The sequence below is a fragment of the Esox lucius genome, chromosome 12 (assembly GCF_011004845.1).
Source record: "Esox lucius isolate fEsoLuc1 chromosome 12, fEsoLuc1.pri, whole genome shotgun sequence".
Classification (NCBI taxonomy): Eukaryota; Metazoa; Chordata; class Actinopteri; order Esociformes; family Esocidae; genus Esox; species Esox lucius.
This window is the reverse complement of record NC_047580.1, coordinates 12,566,806-12,594,099: the sequence shown is the minus strand read 5'-3', so window position 1 is coordinate 12,594,099 and position 27,294 is coordinate 12,566,806. Positions and strand designations below refer to the sequence as shown.

General features: G+C 41.3%; 1 protein-coding gene across 2 annotated transcripts; it reads left to right on the top strand.

The window, feature by feature from the left end:
• The first annotated feature begins 7,758 nt into the window (after positions 1 to 7,758).
• Positions 7,759 to 25,147, top strand: LOC105013927 (deoxynucleoside triphosphate triphosphohydrolase SAMHD1). 2 transcript variants are annotated; one of them, XM_029124063.2, is made up of 16 exons: positions 7,759 to 8,095; positions 11,929 to 11,995; positions 12,237 to 12,309; positions 12,845 to 13,005; positions 13,243 to 13,358; positions 13,912 to 13,982; positions 15,779 to 15,967; positions 16,276 to 16,376; positions 20,878 to 20,986; positions 21,105 to 21,196; positions 21,344 to 21,459; positions 22,210 to 22,349; positions 22,460 to 22,555; positions 23,480 to 23,584; positions 23,681 to 23,818; positions 24,013 to 25,147. In XM_029124063.2, exons 1-16 carry the CDS (start codon positions 7,912 to 7,914, stop codon positions 24,166 to 24,168), a joined length of 1,914 nt encoding a protein of 637 aa, XP_028979896.2. In that variant the 5' UTR covers positions 7,759 to 7,911; the 3' UTR covers positions 24,169 to 25,147. The 2 variants fall into 2 exon arrangements, with proteins under 2 accessions (XP_028979896.2, XP_028979895.2); XM_029124062.2 differs by having other exon boundaries at positions 15,779 to 15,973.
• The last annotated feature ends 2,147 nt before the right edge of the window (positions 25,148 to 27,294 follow it).

The following is a 27,294-nucleotide window of genomic DNA, read 5'->3' as shown; positions in this document are numbered from 1 at the left end:
ATTTACATAAAACATATTTGATTCATACATTGAAAAGTGTGGATTGTAATCCACTTTTACCTGATCAAGAATCAATACTTGTCGTTGTCCTGAATTAGTTCCTTGGTCCTGGAACTGATCGCAGCTATGGCATTGTACCACTCTTCCTCATCGTCCCCCTCGTCCTGATTGTGTTTGAGGGCAATTGAAAAAGACTCTCCACATACGCCACTCTGCGTATAAGCAGCCATCTGGGGAAAGGCTGCGCGTTTGCAGGCGAATTAGCGCCGGGACAGTGGACGTGCACCGTTAAAGTGCACAATCACCACAGGAAGGACTAAACTATTTCAAGGTAGGGCTAGCAGCGATCGCATCTGCCACACGAGAATCACAGTCGCCCAGAGGACGGAAGCGCGATGTCATTCCGTATTCGAGAGGGCTCTGTAAAAGAAGAACGCACACAGCCGGGTCAAAATCTACTCCCTCGACGTGACATCCCTGCAAACCCACACCGGAGCGATTAGCAACCCGCTCAGACGTGCTCCCATGGTGACGAAAACTCTGAGCCAACACCGGAAGCCGCGGTACCTACTGTAGTGCCGGATACACGGGGTTCTCTTTCCCCGTCGAACAGATGTGAACCGAGCCAGTTATAGACATATTGTCCCGAACAGTAGACACCATCGTACGCGATCCCTTGCTCTCGTTTACTTATCTAAAAAAGGGAGAGGAGCATTAGGTGTCACCTGTGTTAATTCCTAACCCTAGGGGGCAACCCTAAACATCGCGGCAGCGTATTACAACCAAGAGACAATACATCTGGGGGCTGAACAGTCGGCGACCCAGGTCTCAGCCGACTCAACGGCTCTGACTCAGAATTAAGAAGGGTGCGCTCACTTATATAGTGCTCAATGACGTAAGCTAGATTTTCAGATGAGTCATCATTATGACGTGGGTAGCTAGCTTGTGTAGCTGACTAAGCGTTCCCTAGATTTTCAGCTGACTCGTCTTTATGACGCAGGTAGCTAGCTGGTGTCGCTAACTAACCGTTCCTGGTGTCGCTAACGGTTTACAATCCAAAAAAACGAGTCCACCTTTATCAGAAATGGTTGGGAATATACCAGGAGAGGAGACATATCTCTAAAAATGAACGCCCACGCTTTTTGGACAATGTGTATTTACAATTTTGATACCAGCCACCAAGGAGAATGAGGTAAAAAATCCAATTTCTGCATATGAAATTAGCGCTAAACATTTACATTTTTGAATGATTGCATATAAAGATAGTTCTTTACATTATAAAGTAGATGCTATATGTATAATATTTCTGTTGTCTTAATGGAAACCGAATGTATTAAATAAGAAAATGCAGATGTTTACCATTATATCTATTAATCTATTAAACTATTGAACAAAATACAATGGCAGGATTGACGTAGAAAGCACCCCTTCCCCCTTTTCAGACTGCAAAAGTCGTGTACTGGGGATAAAACAAAAATACAGGAGAGTGCCACAACATCTGTCCCCAAAATCATGGGATGTTATTTTCGTTTCTAATTCAATGGTTATAATTGCTCCTGTATGTGCAGTCAGTTTTAGGCTTTAATAAAACCTTCAAACAAGAGACAGCAATTTGTCTTGTTGGTTAGAATAGAACAAGTACAAGTACAGTACACATTGTGTATGCCTGCATTTTGTTGCATTTGCTTGACGACTAAACCCACTGTAGGTGCTTGTGTCATTGTGATGCTGAGGCGTCAGGACATCATTCCATGTTGTCTGAACTTCTGTGCTATGTAGAGCTGAACCAGGAGCAATTGTCGTTATCATCTAAGCAATAAAAGAAACAATGAAATGACTATGTGAGAGCTACAAAGTAAACTATAACAACATAGGATGGCTGGCTGGATAGCTGGCTAGCTAACAAAGTTTAAATTATCAATAAATGTCACTGGTTAGTTATGAACTCTGTTTACCTGGTCGTTTAGCTCTTCCTTAGGAACTTCCCAAAACTGGTGAACACAGCGGAGTACTTTTACTTGGTACCTTTTACACCTCTGAAGACAAAAAAATAGAAAACTCCATTGAGCTTGTTTTTTTTAGTCCTCGACTAGGCCTAATCTGTGTCTGCAAAACCATCCTGAAGTGTTGCTTCCCTATCTAGTAATGAAGACTATACCTGGTTAGCTAAGGGTGACCACTGTCCTGTGTGGTTCTCCGCTCCCTTGAGCTTTGATGAGAATTGTTGCTTTGCTAAGCAGTTCTATGCAGTTGTTTGTTTGGCTACTACTTGTATGTGGAAACATTGCAGTGTTATTATTATTAATATTTTAAATGTGGTGAAAACAGGACAATTTGGTAGTGAATGTCAAAAACCGGGATATTTTAGTGTTTTGGAGATATTTGCCGGGACCTGGGACACCCAGCTTGAATCAGAGACGTCTGGTCACTCTAGGTTAGCTTGCCAGTAACATAGCGAGACAACGCGGACAGTTGTCTGGCTGAAGCTTAAAATAGCTTACCCCTGGTGTTTTCCATCCTTTTTCCCATCCTTTGTCCCATCCAGTTTCACCCTCACTCTCTGTCCAGCCTGAAGTTCAGGTAAGGGGCTCACGGAATGCCTCCTGGTTTAGAAAAACTGGTAAGCTCATTTGGCTTTCTAGTCCTCCTGTTTCACTTTTCCAGGACTGATGCATTTGGGTCCCAGGTTTTTGTCCAATATAGGTATGGTCATCTGAATCAGGCTTTTGGTCAAAATTTGTGCTGGACTTGCTCCAGTTGCGTTGATGGGTGTGGCTCTGTAGCACATCAGAGCAATGTAAGGATCCGGTTGTTTGAGTCATATGTTTTGCTGTACCAACAGCTCTCTCTACTGCACAATTTGCCTGTGAATAATGAGGACTGGAGGTGGTATGGATGAAACCATGCTTCTTTTTGAACTCACTAAACTCGGCGCTGACAAATTGGGTGGCGTTGTCACTTAGAAGCTCCATCGGAGTAGTCCACTACTCAAAGGTATTTCTTACATGTTGCTTGCATCAAATTCAGAGTGGGCATGTATTTTTCAAGAAAGAATAAAATGTCTCAGTTTTGATATGTTGTTTTTGTACTATTCTCTATTGAATATAGGGTTTAAATGATTTGCACAATATTGCATTCTGTATTTATCTACATTTAACACATCATCCCAATATTTTTGGAACTGCGGTTGTATATTCTGATTCCATTCCAGTCAGGCTCAGGTCAGCCAAATTGAAATTTTAGACAGTAGCTAATGATATACTGTAATATTTGTTTTGCCTGGACTGAGTGCGCTCATGAAGTCTTTTTTTGAGGTAGTTTAGTTAAAATTATATCTAAGTCAACCTCTTTACCATGACCGTTTATCATAATGTCTCTAGATGTTGAAATAGACCCATTATTGTCTTGGGGTTTCATGTAGATATTTAAGTTAATAACAAATGGATTATTTCGGGAATAAATAATAAAATATGAAAAACATTCAGTCTTTAGTTACATTAGTGTGCTCGCCATGTGTAATAAGAGTTATAACTGTTCAGATTCAACCAGTCACATTCCACATCATATACAGTGTAATTTTCCTTGAGATTTGTAAACATCTACATTAGGGAATAATAATGCATAGCATGTCATACATTAAAGATTTCAGTCGAGGACAAAGCCACCGACATTTCGGTCCTCAACTACTTTGTCTGCACCTGCTGGACCACATGATAATACACTGGAGCTAAAGGCTGAAATCATAATATTCTACAGATACAGGCCTATGTGATAATGTACTGGAGCTACAGGCTGAAATCATAATGTTCTACAGATACAGGACCACATGATAATATACTGGATCTACAGGCTGAAGTCTCAATGTTCTCCAGACACAGGCCCATGTGATAATGTACTGGAGCTACAGGCTGAAGTCTCAATGTTCTACAGATACAGGCCCATGTGATAATATCCTGGAGCTATAGGCTGAAGTCTCAATGTTCTACAGATATAGGCTCATGTGATAATGTACTGGAGCTACAGGCTGAAGTCTCAATGTTCTACAGATACAAGCCCATGTTTTAATATACTGGAGCTACAGGCTGAAGTCTCAATGTTCTACAGGTACAGGCCCATGTGATAATATACTGGAGCTACAGGCTGAAGTCTCAATGTTCTCCAGACACAGGCCCATTTGATAATGTACTGGAGCTACAGGCTGAAGTCTCAATGTTCTACAGATATAGGCTCATGTGATAATGTACTGGAGCTACAGGCTGAAGTCTCAATGTTCTACAGATACAAGCCCATGTTTTAATATACTGGAGCTACAGGCTGAAGTCTCAATGTTCTACAGGTACAGGCCCATGTGATAATATACTGGAGCTACAGGCTGAAGTCTCAATGTTCTACAGATACAGGCCCATGTGATAATGTACTGGAGCTACAGGCTGAAGTCTCAATGTTCTACAGATACAGGCCCATGTGATAATATACTGGAGCTACAGGCTGAAGTCTCAATGTTCTACAGATACAGGCCCATGTGATAATGTACTGGAGCTACAGGCTGAAGTCTCAATGTTCTACAGATACAGGCCCATGTGATAATGTACTACCGAAATCACTATCGAATTCCAGTGCCAAGGGACCGCCCGCAACGGGGCATTTTGACCAGGTGAGGTGTTGAGGGTCCAGTAGAGGTCCTCAGATGTGGACACCCAGGAATTTGAAGCTGGACACACGCTCCACCTCAGTATCATAGATTAGGACTGGGGTGTGACTGCAGCCTTTAGACTTCCTGTAATCCACAATGAGCTCTTTGGTTTTCTTTTTTGGTTTTCTTTGCGTTGAGGGCCAGGTTGTCAGCGCACCATGCTGCCCAGTGCTTGACCTCCTCCCTGTAAACTGACTCATCATTGTCACTGAAATGAAAAGGACCATCATGAATGAACACCAGACAGAGGTTATGAGGACACTAATTCAACTCCATCATGTCTTTCTTTTCTAACATCACATATATTTTGTTTACAATGATGCCAATGTTGATAATAATGGTGACTGCGATAGTGACATATTAGCATTGTTGATCTCTTCCCCCTCCCGTCTCCCCAAGAAATCTCTTGTGTAATGTAATGTAGTTTAATGACACATAATATAATGTCTGATCCAGGTATATGTGGCCCTCCCAGCTGACAGATAAAGAAAGGTGCAGAAGAGTGGGAAAAAAAAGGTATATGAATGTACTTGATTGATCATCATTAAGAAACAGTACACTTGAACAAAGTGGCTAAGTGTTTTGTGCTTCACTGTAGTCGTAGTTTATAAAGCAGTATGTACCCTTCAGGTAATTATTTTTAAACTAATGATTTACTCGACTGAAAGGGGCAGCAATGCAAGTGTCTTTGGAAGTGGCAGTTCCATTCAACAATAGAGAAAGGAGGTATGTTTACAATGTTGCCAATATGGTTTTGACGAGGACAATAAGGTAAAACATAGATGATGTATGGGCCTCAACCAGTCTCTGCCTAGGGTCCCAAAAACATTAAATCCACCACTGTTATAATCCTATTAATTTTGTAAAGTAATACCTTTTGTAATTACACTTCGACATGTTGCAATAAAAAATGTAATATTGTTTTAAGTGGAAGAGATTAACTGTTATTTCTTATAACGTAGGTTATATTTAATTATTAGGCTACACAAGTGAATCCTTCTTTTCGTTAATCATAATTATTAAAATTGAAATACAGTGATTTGACTGGAAATATAGCTGTTCGATTACAACGATTAAGTTAACTGTTATGTAGGCTAATTGCAGACTTTCACCAAGCGAACATCAGGCTACTTTTCGCTTAACTGATGCTAATGTTTGTGAAGACATAGGTTTCTTTCAATAAACAATTTAAAATAGTACATCGGTTTATTTCAATAAACAATTTAAAGTAGTACATCGGTTTATTTCAATAAACAATTTAAAATAGTATATATATATTGCGTAATAGAGCAGAGCAGAGTGAATAAATAAGTTATTTTTGTGCTCTTTGCTTTAGAAAACAATAACAGTATAAAAGATATATAACGTAAAACAATTATACAATTATAATTCTCTTAAATATATGAGATTCATGGTATTACAGAGTGGATATATATATTGTTGTGGACAACTGAAAAGTAACGAGTCGTTAAGTATTTCTGAGAGGCGAAGATAGACAAGTCTGAGAGGGGAATCAAACCAGGGTCAAAACACTTAACATCAAAGATAATCCTACAAATTAAGCCAACGAATTTACTCTTAATAAAATACTTCCATATAGTCTCCAAATGCTACTTTTATTCCACCCTTTACATTTTTACTGAAATAACGTGGGCAGCAGAACGTGTATTAACAGAACTGAAGTGTACTCTTGTAAAAAAAAAATTAGACGGTCGTCCATACAAGCTGAATAGCTAACCAGTACGCCATGTGAACTACGAGGAAATTGCAAGCATTGGCTCAGCTAGACATCATTAATCATTGTGTTAAACTGACTAAAGTTTCTTATTAAGGTAACTTACACCACAAATAGCATCTATGAACTGTATAGCTTTTGCCACTTGCCGTTTTAACAGATTATTGGCCAGCAATAGGTTTACAGGGTGACCACATTTTCAAACCCCCAAACCGGGACCCTTGTGTAACCTCACGTTAAAGCACGCGAACATGTACACGCTTGGTCATCATGGGTGTTTGTGGTGGGTGGAGCGGGAGGCGCTTTGAGCTTTGGTGAGAATTGTTGCTTTGCTACGCAGTTCTATGCAGCTTTTCGTTTTGCTCCGATCATAATTATTGGCCAATTCATTTTTTTTGATTGTGGTGAAAACCGGGACAATTTGGTAGTGAATGTCGGAAACCGGGACATTTTTGTGTTTTACAGATATTTGTCGGAATCCGGGAGACCCAGCTTGAAACCGTGACATTCCCGGGCAAACCGGGACACATCTACTTGTGTCCTAAATGAACCTCCGAGGATGGTCGAGCTCTAAGTTTCTTATATTCTATTCGTGTTTTTTCCAAACTCAATAAATGTCTCCCTCTACTGCTGAAGTGGAGTCATTACAGTTCCAAAAGACAACATTCAAAGATGGTTTAGAATGAAGACACGCAGAAAACGCTTCCTGGATCACACTTACATGAGTGTTCCCCATGTGCAGGAGGTCGTGCTGCGTGAAACTGCGCATGTGCCACATTCAAAAGCACTTAACTAGGGGATATGGTTTTCCACAACAGTTGAAACATGTCAGTTCCATACATTCACGTAGTTGGGATAAATAATTGCTTTTAGATTTCAAGAAAAACTGAAGGAAGAGGCTTTCAACGCTTGGGTTTTATAGTTGTTCCACGTAATTCTTTAGTTATGTTGTAGTTTTTTACGCTAGAACTGAATTGCATGTTGTTCAATTAGGAATGTTCACATTTACGTTCCATTCCATTTCTAATTGCCGTCTGTTTTCCGTTATCAAGCCCCCCCCAGATAATGTTTAACCTATGACGTCGCGTAAATATTTACATATTAGAGTACTAACATTGTATTAAAAGATTGTGAAGCATTTCTGGATTTCAGATTTAACCTCTAATACACGTACACGTTTTAGTTTATTGCTCTGATTCAAAAAGCACATTTCCTAACACATTGCTTTTGTCTACTGTGGCATAGCTTTGTCAGTTTGGAATATAGAATATCTCTCTCGAATAAGGTCTTTGATCGCTCCGCCCTCCAGTCTGTCAGCCCAGGATAAGACGGCAAGCACAGTGGCTGGTTTCGATTATAATACCAGTGTAGTAGAAAATACTTAATCGCCCTAGTGTTTGACAATATTTCGCGGGAAAGTGTCGATTACTCACGAGGTACCGGCTTTATATTGTTTACTGTTGCTTTTCTATCATCGATCAATATGGATAGTCGAAAGCGTCCCAGAGAAGATTTGCTGACTGCTGACAGTGATAATTTGAAAACCCCGGAGAAGCGCCTTTCTGAGCTGTCGTTCATGGACGGGGACTTCAGACAGTGGGGTGTGGAGGACACTTGCCGATACTTGGTTCTGAATGGTCTTGGCGCCTGGGAGGAGAAATTCAGAGGTAGATTGTTCTGATCAATGTTGTGCATGTCTTGTTGGCTAGTTAGCTACTGTACTTCGCTATCACCCATGGTCTTTTTGCATGTTTAAAAAAACAACAACCTAATATTAAATAAAGGGAACCCGAGTAAACAAATTATGTAATAAACAGTTAAGCAAATCACAAGGTCCACTTGTAATCGTGGCATTACACCCCCTTTCTAACTGCTTGAGAGCAATGACTGCAAGTTATCTTTTCCTGTTGTACTGTAGATCATAAAGCCTTCATCTCCATGTGGAAGAATTTGGCTCACTCTCACTTACAGCTTTTGTTCACTGACATTTGTAGATTTTTGAGCATGAACTGCTTGAATTAAGATGTTGACTGTTCAAATGGGGTCAATACTGTGGAATTAATTGTTTGTTTTTGAAAGTTGTTGGGTATTGCTGTTGTGCTCTTGATCAATGCAACAACTAGAATAACTGCTATGTAAAGGGCTTCTGTATAAAAAAAAAACCATCAGCTCCTCTATCTGGAGAGCTGTGGGGTGTGCATGTCTTTTATCCAATCCTGATTCACACACAAGGTTTTCAAGGTCTTGTCCTAGATGATGTTTAGGCTACGGTGTGGTTAGGGTGGGGACCTCCCTAACCACACTGTGGGCTGGAAATCAGGGAGTCCCAGCCAACTAGAGTTTACAAAAGACAATGATGAGTGCGGAATGATAGACTGCATCTAGAGGTTTCAACACTGTGGCTGATCACCATAATCAAGCACTGACATAAAAGTACAAACCCAATTCCAAAAAAGTTGGGACACTGTACAATTGTGAATAAAAACAGAATGCAATGATGTGGAAGTTTCAAATATCAATATTTTATTCAGAATACAACAGATGACATATCAAATGTTTAAACTGAGAAAATGTATCACTTTAAGGGAAAAATAAGTTGATTTTAAATTTCATGGCAATCAACACATCTCAAAAAAGTTGGGACAAGGCCATGTTTACCACTGTGTGGCATCCCCTCTTCTTTTTATAACAGACTGCAAATGTCTGGGGACTGAGGAGACAAGTTGCTCACGTTTATGAATAGGAATGTTGTCCCATTCTTGTCTAATACAGGCTTCTAGTTGCTCAATTGTCTTAGATCTTTGTCGCACCTTTCTCTTTATGATGCGCCAAATGTTTTCTATGGGTGAAAGATCTGGACTGCAGGCTGGCCATTTCATTACCCGGATCCTTCTTCTATGCAGCCATGACATTGTAATTGATGTCATGGCAAAATGCAAGGTCTTCCCTGAAAGAGACGACATCTGGATGGGAACATATGTTGTTCTAGAACTTGGATATAACTGTCAGCATTGATGGTGCCTTTCCAGATGTGTAGGCTGCCCATGCCACACGCATTCATGCAACCCTATACCATCAGAGATGCAGGCTTCTGAACTGAGCGCTGATAACAACTTGGGTTGTCCTTGTCCTCTTTAGTCCAGATGACATGGCGTCCCAGTTTTCCAAAATGAACTTCAAATTTTTATTCGTCTGACCACAGAACACTTTTCCACTTTGCCACAGTCCATTTTAAATGATCCTTGGCCCAGAGAAAACGCCTGCGCTTCTGGATCCTGTTTAGATACTGCTTCTTTTTTGACCTATAGAGTTTTAGCCGGCAACGGCGAATGGCACGGTGGATTGTGTTCACCGACAATGTTTTCTGGAAGTATTCCTGAGCCCATGTTGTGATTTCATTACAGTATCATTCCTGTATGTGATTCAGTGCCGTCTGAGGGACCGAAGATCATGGCATCCAGTATGGTTTTCCGGCCTTGACCCTTACGCACAGAGATTGTTCCAGATTCTCTGAATCTTTGGTTGATATTATGCACTGTAGATAACTTCAAACTCTTTGCAATTTTTCTCTGAGAAACTCCTTTCTGATATTGCTCCACTATTTTTCGCCGCAACATTGGGGAAATTGGTGATCCTCTGCCCGTCTTGACCTCTGAGAGACACTGCCACTCTGAGAGGCTCTTTTTTTATACCCAATCATGTTGCCAATTGACATAATAAGTTGCAAATTGGTCCTCCAGCTGTTCCTTATCTGTACATTTAACTTTTCCGGCCTCTTATTGCTACCTGTCCCTACTTTTCTGGAATGTGTAGCTCTCGTGAAATCCAAAATGAGCCAATATTTGGCATGACATAACATATCGAATGTTGAAAGTGAGACATTTTGTAATCTATTTTAAATGTTTCCCTAATTCAAAGAATAAGAGAACAAATGCATTAATTATCAAAGCATTGTGACTAGGGATGTTCATCCATGACAATTAGTCAGGGGAGATCTGTGGTAGACATGCAGCATTGCACTTTTTTGCTAGTTCCAGTTTGGCAAATATCATATGTTTTAGTTGAAATGCTACTACAGTAGCCACAACATAAATGCTTAGCTGATGCTAGCAAAAGAAAAATACCATGTTAAAAGTATGGTGGGGGTTCTCAATTTTGTGCTTGGATAAGAGAGTGAAGGTAGATACTTATGGTTTGCTGGGTTTTGGGAAGAGGATTGCAGGCAGAGAGATTAAAAGGTCCCACAATTTGAAACAGTCTAATCTTGAACTGGTAGACCAGACTCACAAACAATTGATATTTAAGTATTTTAGGTTTTCAAATGCCCATTTCTATGGCTGGGCCTAAACCTAATGGAGATCTTTGTGTCAGTACTGCATCACTGTGGATGGGAGTTTGAATCATGGTGGTGATATTGACAATGCCTGGGGATCCAGCAGTGTGGACAGGGGGATGTCGGAAAAGGTATCCTTCCTCTTCGGTGACTGCTTGTGGTAGTTTGGGTGCCTGTGAACTTAGGCTATTTGTGATCTTTTGATTATCATTTAAACTTTGTTTTGGATGAAAATCTGAAAACATCCAGTGACAGAAATATGCAACAATATAGATTGAAAGCAGACAAGTGGCCTACATTTTCCAGGCATTCAATTAAGTGTCTACGACACTAAAATGAAGATCACTTGACAACTGTTAAAAAAAAAAAGAATAGTAGTACCCTAGCTGGGAACATTTAACAGTAGGCATAGTTCTTCAAATCACTAACTTTTCTCACATATTTCTGGTATTATGTCATGTTGTAGGGAAATGTATACCCTGACTGACAACCAAATATGAGTTTGCAGCAGTTTTGTCTGTTAAATAATGCATATTTAGGTGACCTCTTACCTCCCTTCACACGCTGATTGAAAAAGTGTTATTTAACTACACTAGTTAGGCTTGTTGTCCAGAGTTTTGGTATACTGATAGAAACTCTAATACAAATACAGGTGGCCCCTGAACTAAGGCACAAAGTTGCTAGAGCGCAACGAAACAAGGCAGCTCTACCAAACATCCGCCCGTCTAACCCAAGTTGGCTCTTTGTTCTCAGCTGGCCTTGAGATCCTGAACACTATGTTCTCTGTTCGGCAATCTTGCGGTCACGTTGACATTTTTCTAATGATATGCAACAACTCACCACAAGACTCTAAACCGAAGCATGTTTTGGCGCTGTTTATTGTAACCAATGCAGGATATCCTCAATGTATCTGGGATGTCATGCTAGGCCAGAATCAAAATGGCTTCAAACCATCCATGTATGGGGGCCCCCCGGCTTTCTTACTTCCCTTTCTGGCATGTGCTAGCTAGAGTCAGTGTTGTTTCAGCCAGATAAACTTGTATGACGGGACACTTTTACCCAAAATCTTTTTGTGTACATTTTCCTACCTATAGGAAAAGTTACCCAGAACATTTGCTATAGAGGACCTGAGGTAAGATGACCTATTCTTTTTGTCTCCCCACACAGAGCAACAAATAACAGGAGTGGGGTTACGATACCTTACAGAGAGACAGCTGGAGGATATTGGTGTAAGGTACATGCGTGTGTTTGTTTTCGGTGGTTTCAGTATGACTTTGGGTGTGATGGTTTAAGTCTGCCAATCTTTAGCCGCATGTGCACCATGTAACAAACTTGGTTTATTTGTTGTGACAGAGTTTTAGTAATTGCCTTCAAGAATATGATCTGATTGTGGTTTTATGTGAGCTTGCACACACACACACACACCCACCCACGCACTTTCTTCTTTCCCATCCTTTTTATCTCCCCCTCCCAAGGCCTCTTGGCATGCGGCTGCAGATTCTGCACTGCCTGAGGAAGCTGTGGCAGATAGGAGCTGAGAACATCAAGGTAACACACACAGCACAACTAACACCTGGTCCCAAACGTTAGAGAGTGGGAGTGAGGAAGGAACAGAAATTGGGTGAATGAATGGGAGAATTATATTAGCTCTTCTACCATGTTCTTTATTTCCTGTTTTTTAAAGCTCTGTTTAATATGTATTAAGGAAATGTATTGTTATAGTGCCAATGAAATGTAAATTCAGTACCGTAAATTTATCGTATTGTAATAAATCCCTAAGTGCAGCATTTTACTTTGCAGTTTGAAGGTGTCTTGAAATAATGACCATAGTCTACTAATCCTAATCCCAAGCCTTATCCCTGAGGGCCGCTAAACACAGCAAAAATCTATTCAGCATGGCAGGATTATTTTTGTCCCAAGTGACCTGTATTGCCTGTTTTTCCTGAATTGTTGCAATTTAATTGGCTGCCAATGACACTGCCCACCGCCACATTACTAGGGGTGCACCCACTATTTCAGCGAGAGGGTGATATAGTAGTATTAGTATCAGCAGTAATGGTAGTAGTAATATTGTTTCCAACAGGTGTTTAATGACCCCATCCATGGCCACATAGAGATGCATCCTCTGCTGGTCCGTATCATCGACACCCCTCAGTTCCAGAGGCTCCGCCACATTAAGCAGCTGGGAGGAACATACTTTGTCTTCCCTGGAGCCTCCCACAACCGCTTTGAACACTCCATCGGGTACGTAGCAGGGTGTGTGTATCCCTCATATGGAACCAGTGTGGGTGTCTGAGTACAATGTAGCGAAAAGGTGCGTGTGTGGTTTTAAATCCATGAAATTGGGATGTACCAGTGTGGTTAGAAGAGCCTGCACCAATTTAAAAATTGGTTGTTTTAAGTGTTCACTGTTTTTGTTGATCAGGTTTTTTAGGTTGTGAAATAGTTTTAATTGGTTGGTATTGTGTTGGTGTGATTCAGGGTTGGACACCTGGCAGGTCGGTTGGTCCAGGAGTTGAATGAAAGACAACCGGAGCTCCTCATCACCCGTAGAGACATACTGTGTGTTCAGATCGCTGGGCTCTGTCACGACCTGGGTGAGACGCACACGCAAACACACCCACATTTCTGAATGCAACAAAAATGTGGATTTCTTTCCCCTGGAATAAGCTGATTTATATAAGGGTAAGACATTTCTGTCCAGAATCTGTCTGGTTTGAGTCTGCCCAATGCGTAAGTGAGGTCTTAAATGAGTCAAAACACGCATTCAAGATCATTCCTGATTTAGTGTTCTGGCCCTGTATGTTCTACTATAAGCAGCATCTTTACACCAAGTAAAATACTCTATTTCTAAATGTAGTTAATGAGTCAAAGTTATGCTGATTTTACAATCCTATATGATAAATGAGATTCTGACTCCTTGATATAATTGAGTTCAGGAAGTTATTTACATTATAACACCCCTGCATTTAAAATGAATATCTTAGACATTTACTGAGAAATCAAATTTATTCTGTTTGAGTTATTTAATTTAAATTGTAATTTCAGCTTACTTCCAGAATTAAATGCTTTTAATTCCAACTGACACACACAATAAAGTATACACAAAAAAATCTACCACTTTTTTAATCTTCCTTTCTCAATCTCCAGGTCATGGTCCTTTCTCTCATATGTTTGATGGGATGTTCATCCCAAAAATACATCCAGGATCAAAGTGGAAGGTAAGACTTTTCTCTCCTTATTTTCTCTCATTTTTGCCGGACCGTGGAGCGGAGCCGGCCTAGAAGAGCAAATGTCTCTTACTGACTGACTAACTACCCCTTGATAAATAGCGTAGTGGTCAGAGACGCGGCCTACGGAACAACAACAGTTCGCGTTCGACTCCCGTCATTGTCAAAACACATTATGCCTGAGGATTTGTTCAGGACAGGCAAAAACTTTGCTGGCTACAACCTTACGTAGCTACGTAGAAGGAAGCCTAAAATAAAACGGTTCTGGTGGATATTAGGGTTTGTTCAGGATAGACAAACACTTCGCTGGCTACACGATTCTCTTGTCTTTTCACTTGACAAAAAGTCAGTATTCCTGGACAAAATAACCCAAAAATGATGCATTGTTTTCAGACCTCAAATAATGCAAAGAAAACAAATTCATATTCATTCTTCAACAACAAAATACTAATGTTTTCAGAAATCTATATTTGGTGGAATAACCCAGATTTTTTTATCACAGCTTTCATACATCTTGGCATGCTCTCCACCAGTCTGTCACATTGCTGTTGGGTGACTTTATGCCATTCCTGGCACAAAAATTGAAGTAGCTCGGCTTTGTTTGATGGCTTGTGACCATCCATCTTCCTCTTGATCAAATTCCAGAGGTTTTCAATGGAGTTCAGGTCTGGAGATTGGGCTGGCTATGACAGGGTCTTGATCGGGTGGTCCTCCATCCACACCTTGATTGACCTGGCTGTGTGGCATGGAGCATTGTACTGCTGGAAAAAACATTTATCAGAGTTGTGGAACATTGTCAGAGCAGAAGGAAGCAGGGGTTCTTCCAGAATAACTTGGTACTTGGCTTGATTCATACGTCCTTAACAAAGACAAATCTGCCAGATTCCAGTCTTGCTGATCCTCCACCAGATTTCACAGTGGGTGCAAGACACTGTGGCTTGTAGGCAGTGACGTTGTTAGGCCTGGGCATCTGGGGATATAGCCACATGTACATTCAAAACCCTGTATTTTTTGTCATGGGCGGGGCAGGGGGGTGGGTTACACTCCTAATGTATTGTGATCCTAGTGACGCCTCTGCTTGTAGGCCTCTCCAGGTCTCCTTCTAACCATTAGACGACCAGGTGTTGGGCAAAGCTGAAAATTTGACTCGTCAGAGAAGATGACCTTACTCCATTGCTCTACTGGCCAATCCTTATGGTCTTTTGCAAACTTCAGCCTGGCTTTTCTTTGCTTGTCATTTATGAAGGGCTTTTTTCTAGTTTTGCACGACTTCAGCTCGAGAAAGGGACTTTTGGGGTCCCCTGCTGGAGCTGCTGCCCCCACAACCCGATACCGGATAAGCGGATGGTGATGATGATGATGATAGGAGTGGTCTCTTAATTATTTCTAGAGCTGTATTACTGGCTAATGAGCTTTTAAAACAGCCTGTGGCAAAAGTCATACAGTTCATAGATACTATTTGTGGTGGAGGTAAACTTAAGAAACGTTACTTAGTTTAACACAGTGGTTATTAGTGTCCAACGAAATATTCACATATACCGACACCGAGCAAATCTACAGTTCTGTGGTGTAGTGGTTAACGACACAGCCTTTCAGGTGGGCGACCCAGGTTTGAATATTAAGAGGGCATTCACGATCAAAACTCTCTATTGCGGGCCGGCTGAACTAGGCTTGCCTGGTTTCTTGTTCCTCTATATACATATTTCTTTCAGTGTCCTGCAGAATAATGTGTCTGCCAGGTGTGTATGTGCATAGGTCCATTGTGTGTGTGTCTGTGTGTGTTGCAGCATGAGAAGGCATCCTTGGACATGTTTGATCACCTGGTGCAAGTGAACAATTTGGAGTCGGTGATGAAGGAACATGGCCTGGTCCTTCCTGATGACCTGGTCTTCATTAAGGAGCAGATCGCTGGACCCCTGGACACTGATACGCTTAACCAGTGGAGTCAGTTAATTGGACAGACCGACAGCCAGCCGGTAAAGGTATACCCGGTTTGAATGTCTGTTAGCTTTGTATCTACCATGCAGAATGATTTAGCAACCACCTGCTAAGATCACAGTCAAAAGTATGGCCTGTATACTTCACAGACCACAGGGTAAAAGCTAGTAGCAACCTAGCTAGCTCTACAGAATGTACACACAACACTAAATACTTAATTAAATATGCACAATCATTAATCAGGCTTCAATCGATGTTTTCAAAATGACTTTGAAAATATGATCATCAAATGTTTTTGCCTAAGGATTGAATACAAACTTAAGATTCATCTGTTTCCTCTCCACAGTGGCAATATGAGGGCAGGCCAGAGGAGAAGTCCTTCCTCTATGAGATTGTTTCCAACAAAAGGAACGGCATTGATGTGGACAAGTGGGACTACTTTGCCAGGTTCGTCCCTGAGTTAAGAGTTGATCTCTTTAACTGTAATCAGTTATTGCAATGATACAGTGAGGGAAAAAAATATTTGATCCCCTGCTGATTTTGTATGTTTGCCCACTGACAAATAAATTATCAGTCTATCATTTTATTGGTAGGTTTATTTGAACAGTGAGAGACAGAATAACAACAAAGAAATCCAGAAAAATGCATGTCAAAAATGTTATTAATAGATTTGCATTTTAATGAGTGAAATAAGTATTTGATCCCCTCTCAATCAGAAAGATTGTGTACAGGTAACGAGCTGAGATAAGGAGCACACTCTTTAAGGGAGTGATCCTAATCTCAGCTTGTTACCTGTATAAAAGACACCTGTCCATAGAAGCAATCAATCAATCAGATTCCAAACTCTCCACCATGGCCAAGACCAAAGAGCTGTCCAAGGATGTTAGGGACATTATTGTAGACCTACACAAGGCTGGAATGGGCTACAAGACCATCACCAAGCAGCTTGGTGAGAAGCATATTTGCAAATGCTAGAAACACAAAAGAACTGTCAATCTCCCTTGGTCTGGGGCTCCATGCAAGATCTCACCTTGTGGAGTTGCAATGATCATGAGAATGGTGATGAATCAGCCCAGAACTACACGGGAGGATCTTGTCAATGATCTCAAGGCAGCTGGGACCATAGTCACCAAGAAAACAATTGGTAACGCACTGTCGTGAAGGACTGAAATCCTGCAGTGCCTGCAAGGTCCCCCTGCTCAAGAAAGCACATGTACAGGCTCATATGAAGTTTGCCAATGAACATCTGAATGATACAGAGGAGAACTGGGTGAATGTGTTGTGGTCAGATGAGACCAAAATCTAGCTCTTTGGCATCAACTCAAGTTTCCGTGTTTGGAGGAAGAGGAATACTGCCTATGACCCCAAGAACACCATCCCCACCATCAAACATTGAGGTGGAAACATTATGCTTCGGGGTGTTTTTCGGCTAAGGGGACAGGACAACTTTACTGCATCAAAGGGACGATGGACAGGGCCATGTACCGTCAAATCTTGGGTGAGAACCTCCTTCCCTCAGCCAGGGCATTGAAAATGGGTCATGGATGGGGTATTCCAGCATGACAATGACCCAAAACACACAGCCAAGGCAACAGGAATGGCTCAAGAAGAAGCACATTAGAGTTTTTCTCAGTCGCTTTGGTGCGTTTTTCACATCATCCCTAACGTGCAAAACAATAAGTGCATTTCTCAGAACAATTTGTACAAACTGCAATATACAATAGATATGTTTATAAAGCTAGTCAGTCACTAAAAATCCTTAGTACATCTCTCAAAATGAAATATTCATGCCAATGATCATGTCAGTGTCATCAGAATGATAAGTCATTGAGTCATTGTTCACGAACAAGGTTGTCAAAATGTTTAGGCATGTTGTCAATGTAACTGTGTACTTTGACAGTATTACCTGATGTAAACTTAGGCTACAGTTTGGATGACAGTTACTGTATTGAAAATGCACAAGGCTGCATTTCTATGGCATATATCAGTTTCAACAGTACTATTTACATACAAACAAATATTTGATAACCTGCAAAATCGGCAGTGTTTCCCACTTACAAAGCATGTAGAAGTCTGTATTTTTATCATAGGTACTCTTCAACTATGAGTGACGGAATCTAAAACAAATATCCAGAAAATCACATTGTATGATTTTTAAGTAATAAGTCATTTGTATTTTATTGCATTACATAAGTATTTGATACACCAGAAAAGCAGAAGTTAATATTTGGTACAGAAACCTTTGTTTGCAATTACAGAAATGATACGTTTCCTGTAGTTCTTGACCAGGTTTGCACACACTGCAGCAGGGATTTTGGCCCACTCCTCCATACAGACCTTCTCGAGATCCTTCAGGTTTCAGGGCTGTCGCTGGGCAATACGGACTTTCAGCTCCCTCCAAAGATTTTCTATTGGGTTCAGGTCTGGAGACTGGCTAGGCCACTCCAGGACCTTGAGATGCTTCTAACGGAGCCACTCCTTAATTGCCCTGGCTGTGTGTTTTGGGTTGTTGTCATGCTGGAAGACCGAGCCACGACCCATCTTCAATGCTCTTACTGAGGGAAGGTTGTTGGCCAAGATCTCGCGATACATGGCCCCATCCATCCTCCCCTCAATATGGTGCAGTCGTCCTGTCCCCTTTGCAGAAAAGCATCGCCAAAGAATGATGTTTCCACCTCCATGCTTCACGATTGGGATGGTGTTCTTGGGGTTGTACTCCTCCTTCTTCCTCCAAACACGGCAAGTGGAGTTTAGACCAAAAAGCTCAATTTTTGTCTCATCAGACCACATGACCTTCTCCCATTCCTCCTCTGGATCATTCAGATGGTCATTGGCAAACTTCAGACGGGCCTGGACATGCGCTGGCTTGAGCAGGCCGACCTTGCGTGCGCTGCAGGATTTTAATCCATGACAGCGTAATGTGTTACTAATGGTTTTCTTTTGAGACTGTGGTCCCAGCTCTCTTCAGGTCATTGACCAGGTCCTGCCGTGTAATTCTGGGCTGATCCCTCACCTTCCTCATGATCATTGATGCCCCACGAGGTGAGATCTCACATGGAGCCCCAGACCGAGGGAGATTGACCATCATCTTGAACTTCTTCCATTTTCTAATAATTGCGCCAACAGTTGTTGCCTTCTCACCAAGCTGCTTGCCTATTGTCCTGTAGCCCATCCCAGCCTTGTGCAGGTCTACAATTTTATCCCTGATGTCCTTACACAGCTCTCTGGTCTTGGCCATTGTGGAGAGGTTGGAGTCTGTTTGACTGAGTGTGTGGACAGGTGTCTTTTATACAGGTAACGAGTTCAAACAGGTGCAGTTTAATACAGGTAATGAGTGGAGAACAGGAGGGCTTCTTAAAGAAAAACTAACAGGTCTGTGAGAGCTGGAATTCTTACTGGTTGGTAGGTGATCAAATACTTATGTCATGCAATGAAATGCAAATTCATTAATTAAAATCATACAATGTGATTTTCTGGATTTTTGTACCTATGATAAAAGGAAAAAAAGAAAATAATTTACAGTAAGAAAAAGACAAGGGGCACAAAGAAAAAAAAAAAACTAAATTAGAAAGAAACACAGGAAACTCCCCTAAGGCACAACTTTGCCCGAAGCACTGTTGTAGGGCTGTCTCTACACATCCAGATGTTCCTGTCTGTCGGCTCACATATTCTCATCCACATCACACCGGATATTTTCCCTTGCAATGTAGCGTTGAAAGAATCTTTTGGAATGCCTTATCCATCCTCTGCAGGTGTCTACTGTGATGTCCTCACATGCTGCATGCATTGCAGCCAGCAGGGTCATCTGTATGTGTGGCTGACGATCGTACACCTTCCACCTCCATGCTGAAAATAACTCCTCAATTGGGTTAAGGAATGGTGAATAAGGTGGGAGGAATTCTATGAGCATCCTCTGGTGGATCACAAACCATTGCCTTATGATGTTTGATTGATGCAAACTCACAAATGACCACATACTTTGGCAAATCCTCTCTAAACAGACCCCTCTCATCATCAGGGATGCAAATCAATTTATATATATTTTTTTTATAACATGCGTTTTTCTGGATTTTTCTGTTATTCTGTCTCTCACTGTTCAGATATACCTACCATTAAAACTATAGACTGATCATTTCTTTGTCAGTGGGCAAATGTACAAAATCAGCAGGTGATCAAATACATTTTTCCCTCACTGTACATAGAACCCCTAGAGTATTATTTGGGAAATGGGTGCACTTTGGGAAACTTACCTTTCAGTAGACCATTCTTTTTGTGTATGAAACAAGGACATCAGGTATAATTTTCATTGGCTGTTGTGTTAGCAAGCTTGGGGTTGTGTTAGCAAGCTGTTTTATAATGAAACATTCAGTCGATATTCGGTTCATCCTGGAAAGTAAGAGAACCATCCACCAAATGTCCATTATAATACAAACTTCACCTCGTTTGAAGGGCGAGTGGGTCTGAGTGGGAGCTGCTGCTGTTGTTGCAATTCAACTGGCTTCCACATAGAAAATAAATTCCTAGGTCTTTTATGTCAGTCACTCCATTATTTGCATAGTCATCTACATTTTCTGATTGGTGGCTTAGAATTGACAAATACATGCCGTTACTGAAGAAATAAATATCCACACCCCATTGCAATCTTTATTTCTTTACTTAATCTCCATGACAAATGTGTTAAACAAAATAATTTATTGTCCCATAGCAAAATGGGTAGAATACAGCAAGTCTACCTCATGCCAAAATGTGCCAAAAGTATTAAGAAATAGGCATATTTCTTCTCTGTCTGAAATGTGTGTGAAGCAGTGGAGGAACAATTGAGTGTCATATAATGACCAGCCACTGAAAAGCACCTAGAGTATTTCAGCAGATAATTTTTTTTTTAACAAAATGCATACATTAAAAACCGATCAGAAAAAACAAACAGTTTCTCATTCTGTCCCCATAGGGACTGCTACCACCTGGGTATTCAGAACAATTTTGACTACTGTCGCTTTCTCAAGTTCGCCCGTGTGTGTGAGGTGGATGGGAAGAAGCTCATCTGTACCCGAGACAAAGTAAAGGCTTCTGCTTGGCCTTTGATTTCACTTCACATTTTGTATTTAACTTTTAATTCTTCCACTTTGTGATTTGTCTAGTTGAGCAGTTCTATCCATGTGTGTTATTTGCATACAGGAAGTAGGTAATTTGTATGACATGTTCCACACGCGAAACTGCCTTCATAGAAGAGCCTACCAGCACAAGGTCGGCAATATCATTGAAACCATGTAAGTAGTCTCATCTCATCTTGCATTCTATTTTAAAATAATTTTAGATTTTCTAACTTACAGGTTTTGAGAAATTTTAGGGGCTTTTCTGCTGTATGCTATGTTCTTTTATGTTAAATAATTGTTTTATTTTGGTTCTTTTGTAAGGATTACAGAGGCCTTTGTTAAGGCAGACCCCTACATTCAAATTCAAGGTTCAAATGGAAAGATGTTCACCATCTCCGGCGCGATCGAAGACATGGAGGCCTACACTAAACTCACGGGTCAGTTCAACCTTTTCAACTCTGCACACATTTTTGTAGTACTTGAATGGCCAAAGACACCCGGGGCAGAATACAATTTGTCAGCTCCACACTGGGAAACCGCTGCAACATAATTTCAAATCCCAACACAAATAGTTTGAGCCCATGTGATCTTGAAGAGAAATGCTGACGGATGTTATGTGGTGAGGCTTGATGCAGGTTATATCAAGGGTATCTCTGCAGCTGCAGGGGCTGACATGAATGATCAGTGTACAGTTCTTGGCCAGTTGAATTTCAGCATTGAATGAAATAGTTGTGCATATACCCTGACATCATGTGACCAACCCGCCCGTAGTTTAAATCGGCCTTGTGTTCACAAGGTTTGAATGGTTGTTGTCTCTTCTACATGCGGTCATGTTCAAATCTCTCCATTTCAAGGTTTAATGCCAGGTGTCACTGTTGGCCAAACAGACTTGGTTTGCCAGACCGGTTCTCTCTGGCACATTCTGCATTTTTCTTGTCCATGTAGTCAATTCCAGGGTTGGTAGTCATTTACATTTACACAAATACTATTATCCAGAGGGAATAAAAGTAGAGTGGATACATTTTTATCCTGGACCCTGTGGAATTCAAACCCGCACAGCCCTGGAGTTCCACGCTCCACCAACTGAGCAATGTAGGACCTATTTTCATGATGAACTTCTGTCCACATTCCTTGCCTCTCCTTCCCCACCCGTTCCTCTCCTCTTTTCCTCTTTCTCTTTCCTATAGACCACGTGTTTGAGCAGATCCTGTACTCGTCTTCCGCTGAGCTGGCTGAGGCCAGAAATATCCTGCAGAACATAATTTGCCGACGCCTCTACAAGTGTGTGGGACAGACTCAGGCTGAGAAACCCGTGGAAGTCTCACAGGTGTGTGTCGGTGGGCTGGAGGGAGAACATCCTTCCATGGCTTACAAGGTGATCTTTGAATGAGATCCATATTGTGTGTCTGTCATTCATCCTCCTGTTCTCTACCTCAGAAAGAGCTCCTGGTCTGGGCAGGCATGGTGGCGAGGTCCAGGCCTCAGAGCGAACACCAGGGCGTCACTCTGAAACCCGAAGACTTTGTTGTCAACGTAAGTGTCTGGTCCTTCATTTTTAACTACAGCCTCTTGGAAATGTTTCTAATAATTGTGGTGGCTTTTTAATTATTTCGGAATTATTTTGTTGATTAACACATTCATCTTTTTGAGCACAGTGTTGAGTGAGATCTCTTAGTCAACTGTAACTATAGCTATTGTTATGAATATTAAATTGGCAAATTCATCTAATTTCTGAATTTCTAAATCCAATTTCTTCAAGCATTTTGTTTTTTTGCAAGGAACGCTTCAGACCAACACATGATTAATACAAATATTTTATATAAGGTTGGTATATAAGCATAATTAGGTTAATTTGAGATTTGTACATTAAACAGTTATTTAAAAAAAAAAGTGAAACAAAAAGCTTGGTTAACAACTTTTTAATTTGGCTCATCAACTTATTAACAGAGCAGACTTTCAGTTTGATCTTATGCATTATCAGAAAATGCTCAGACAAGCAACATATCACATTAGTGTCTGTACCAGATAATGTTTTTGTTTGTTTAGTCATAGGCATTTTGCTTTCTGCCGAATCCTCAGACTCCACACTGCTTGGTGATTGTAGACGACTGGTATATACAGTCTATTTATGGTGGATTTATATACTGTAGTGGTCCTAATTGGTAGATGAAGCTGCGCAGGCTCTGTTCTGTTTCTGGATTCCTGTTGTGCTAGTCCACGTCGATTTCAACAGATAGTTTGAGTACTTGAAAACAGTGGACTTCTTGGGGTGCACAGTTCTATGTACTTTGTTTGAGAGGATGGAGCTGGTCGCAGCGCGGGCCACAATGTCTTCCACCTCTCCTGCCTCATCTACAGAGAATTCTCTGGTCACCTTTGGCTCATGTACTGTTATTCTCAGTTTTATGGTTTTTCTTTGCTTCTTCAGCTCTCAACCTCCGTCTTTCTCTCCTTCAGATCATCAACATGGACTGGGGTATGAAGGAGAAGAATCCAGTCAACAACGTGCGTTTCTACTGTAAAGACGACATAACCAATGCCTACCAGATCCGCAAGCACCAGGTCCCCACTGCAGTGCACTCCTTAAACAGTTTTAAGAAACAATCAATCCTTTTTGGAAACTGGAAACATCGGAAAAAAACTTTGTTTTTATTTTAGGTGTCCAGGCTGCTGCCGGAAAGGTTTGCTGAGCAACTGATCAGGGTCTACTGTAAAAAGACAGATGACAGGAGTCTGGAGGCAGCTAAGAAGAACTTTGTCCAGTGGTGCATGGACATGAACTTCTCCAAACCTCAGGTCAGGTTGCCTGAGACCTTGTTCTCTTACATTGATGTATTGCTTCAGATCAAAATTGTACGTTTAACATCATGGGGAAGATGAAATGGTGCCTGTCCAAATCTGCTGACTATGACTCTCACATGCACCTCACACAAGGTTAAAATTGACCATTGTACACACATCTTGTGGGTTTGTATCTGACGTTTCTTTAGGACGGAGACGTGATTGCACCCGAGCTCACCCCCCTTAAGCCAAGCTGGGCCATAAATAATGATAGTGAGGAGAACATCAAAGAAGAAAACCAGGCAGGAGGAAGCAGGGCTGCATTTAATGGTGGACAGAAAACAGCCAGGCACAGACTCTTTTAGGGGGAAGAGGAAGACGATATACAGAAGAGGGTCCCCTCCATTTGCTTTCAATGGCAGTGTTCATCCAAAATTGTTTTCATAGATCTACAGGGAATGCAAGGTTTTTTTCCAGCCCCACACTGACACCCTGGATTCAGCTAATGCAAGTCATGTTGATTAGCTTAATTATTGGTGGTCATGATGGTTTGGAACAAAAGCACTTAAACCCTGTTTCTCCCCTGGACCAGGATGAGTAGTGGAACACTTTGTCCACCAGATGGCGAAGATGACTGTTACATAATGCCAGTGGAGCTAAAACAATTATGCAAATACGTTGCCCTGAACCCTGTTTATGATCAGCTAGCTCCCTACCAAACCTTAACTAGCCAGGTTGGCCCTTTTATCTGTGTCTGTTGGTCCACGAGACATTACTTCACTCAGGGGTCTGATTCAGATTTTCCATATAATATATATATATATATATAGGTTTTTATATTATTTTAGCTAGTGCTATTTCAAACTTATGTTTTAGGTTTGTTATCTTGTTGTGGTGTTTTATCGTAAGAGAAGTGTGTCAACATACTCTTCACACTGTTAAATTTCTCCTGGCTTTGGAGACTATACATTGATCTGTTAGCCTGGCAACATCTGTTACATCTGTCTATCCTGGTGAGAGTTACTCTGAAACCGAACACAAACAATCATGATTGCTTTACATTGATATACTTGCATAGCTGAATGTATATTTATTGATTGTTGTGATATTTTATTCACATATTATGCATGCAGTTGAGATTTTATGTTTGTTTTGGTTTTGTAATTTAGGTTTAGTGTCTGAACTATATTTTTAATTGGTGTGGGTTTTTTTTGGTGTGATTTAAGTTATATATTATTTTCCATGTACCCTGCTAACATACTTGCCTATCTGCCTATGGTTTTGGATCATTTGGGAATCTGATTAATGATATTGAAAAAGAATTAAAATAAATGTCATCCCACAGCCTGTTCATCAGAGATTATTGATTTAAGTTGAGCACTTTTAATGGAAGAGAGAGTTTTAACCATTTAAAATGTTTGCTATGCAGAATGTAACTGGCCACATCTGTGAAATACAACCATCTTCTCTGCAAAAATATCTCTACATGAGTTTTATTCTCTTTATGATTTAGTAGAAATCTATGGGCACAGATCTGGGATTTGTATATTCGCCTTGAATCTTCAGTTTAAGGTGGAAATATAAAATGGAAGTTGTCTAACTGAAATGTACTCAGCTGCCTGAGTTAGCTCTGGGGCTTTACAAGTTAGATATTAAGACTTTCAGGCTTATGCAAAAGGGACATTAACTTGCTTTTGTAAGAACAATTGGTTATGATAAGATAGTATTTTTGTAAATGTATAAATGTTTCAGAAATGTATTACGATTCAATTCTGTGATTATATAGTGATTCTATGCTCCATATAAACGCCTGCTGCAGAACGACAATACGAGGCCCAAAATCTGTTATGAAAGTAAAAGCGCTGAAAATATATTCCTCTTTCAACCCATGTTGTATTGGCATTCAAAGAAAAACCTATACCTGTTCCATATCAACATGCTCACGTTGCTTTGACCAGCCAGCGAGTATGATGAAAAAGAATATGAAAGAACAGCTCCAGGGAGTATGTGACATTCAAGCCAGCAGCTTTAAAGATGCATAGAATGTGTGTCTTTAGGCGGTTTTGGTGTGAGGAGTTAGGAGGGATTTAATCACTGCGCCTCTCATTACGTAACTGTCAGAATGTAAGGTATTTATCCAATTATTTCCTCCTTTCACTTTTGGTATCAAACTCCCCAAGCTGAAGGACACCATGTGGTGCATACTGTTCAGATGAAATTTTTTTCAAAAAGATGGACACCACAGGGCTGTGCCTTTCAGTAACTCCTACAATAGTCTACCAAATGTTGGTTTTGTTCATTATATTGTATTGTTATTCATATCATTGTTTCCATATTACTTTTGATATTACTGTGCTCAAAAAATCATGTAATGATCACAGTATAACATGTCTATGTCATGGTATGGTAAACAGCAGCGCCACCGTGCCGTACATTCTCATTTTCCAACACATTCGAACACATCCCGGACTGTCACGTCTTCAATCATTCATACCAGGTCCCAATTGATATCGTTTGTATGTGTTTAAATGTTTCCCCTCCCATTGTTATTGTCGTGTTTGCCGTCATGTGAGCTTGCCGGGGTCTGGCCGCCACCTCCCTCTCCTGTCCCGGCTACCCTGGCGCCCTATCCTGTCCTGGCCCCTTCGTCAGCTCTTCCGGCTACTGACCCTCATTCGGCTCTTCCGTCTACCGACCCTCCGTCGGCTCTCCCGGCTCCTGATCCTCCGCCGGCTCCTGGTCCTCCGCCGGCTCCTGGTCCTCCGCCGGCTCCTGGTCCTCCGCCAGCTCCTGGTCCTCCGCCGGCTCTGCCTCTCCGGCCTGTTCTGACGGCTCCGCCCCCCTGGTTAGTCTCGGCTGTTCCGCCCCCTCGGCGGGTCTGTGCTGGTGCGGGTTCTGCGCTGCTCCGCCCCCCCTCCCTTGGGCTGGGGTTCGTCATGGGGGGGGATACTGTCATGGTACGGTGAGCAGCAGCGCCACCGTGTCGTACATTCTCAGTTTCCAACACATATGAACACATCCCGGACTGTCACATGTCTTCAATCATTCATAACAGGTCCCAATTGATTTCGTTTGTATGTGTTTAAATGTTTCCCTTCTGCTCCCCACATTGTGGATCATTGTTATTGTCGTGTTTGGATGTCTTGTGTGTTGCTGTTATATGTAAGTAATTTGTACCTGTCTGTCTGTACTTTTGCTGTGTTAGTCAGCCCTTTTCTTTCATGGTGTTTTTTGTGCTGGGTGTTTGTTTGTTTTATTAAAAACTCATCACCGACTACTCCTGCCTGCACCTGGTTCCTTGCTCCGCAACACATCACCCCATTCATTACAGTCAATTAAACTTCAGGGATATCAATCTGTCCATTTAGGAAGCATAAGCGATTGTGAATCAATGTCACCTGTTTTGGTGCAAATGAAAGTGACAACCGGTGCCCTGGAGAGGCAACAGCAAGACAACCCTCAAAAAGGTAATGTTTCTTCTGGTGGTGGCC

Bases quoted from the DNA above. Each gene is read 5' to 3' on its own strand.
- LOC105013927 (XM_029124062.2), top strand. From the start codon at position 7,912: ATGGATAGTCGAAAGCGTCCCAGAGAAGATTTGCTGACTGCTGACAGT. The intron at 13,006-13,242 runs GTACGTAGCAGG...GGTGTGATTCAG, and splicing joins CGCTTTGAACACTCCATCGG to GGTTGGACACCTGGCAGGTC. The intron at 22,556-23,479 runs GTAAGTGTCTGG...TCTCTCCTTCAG, and splicing joins CCGAAGACTTTGTTGTCAAC to ATCATCAACATGGACTGGGG.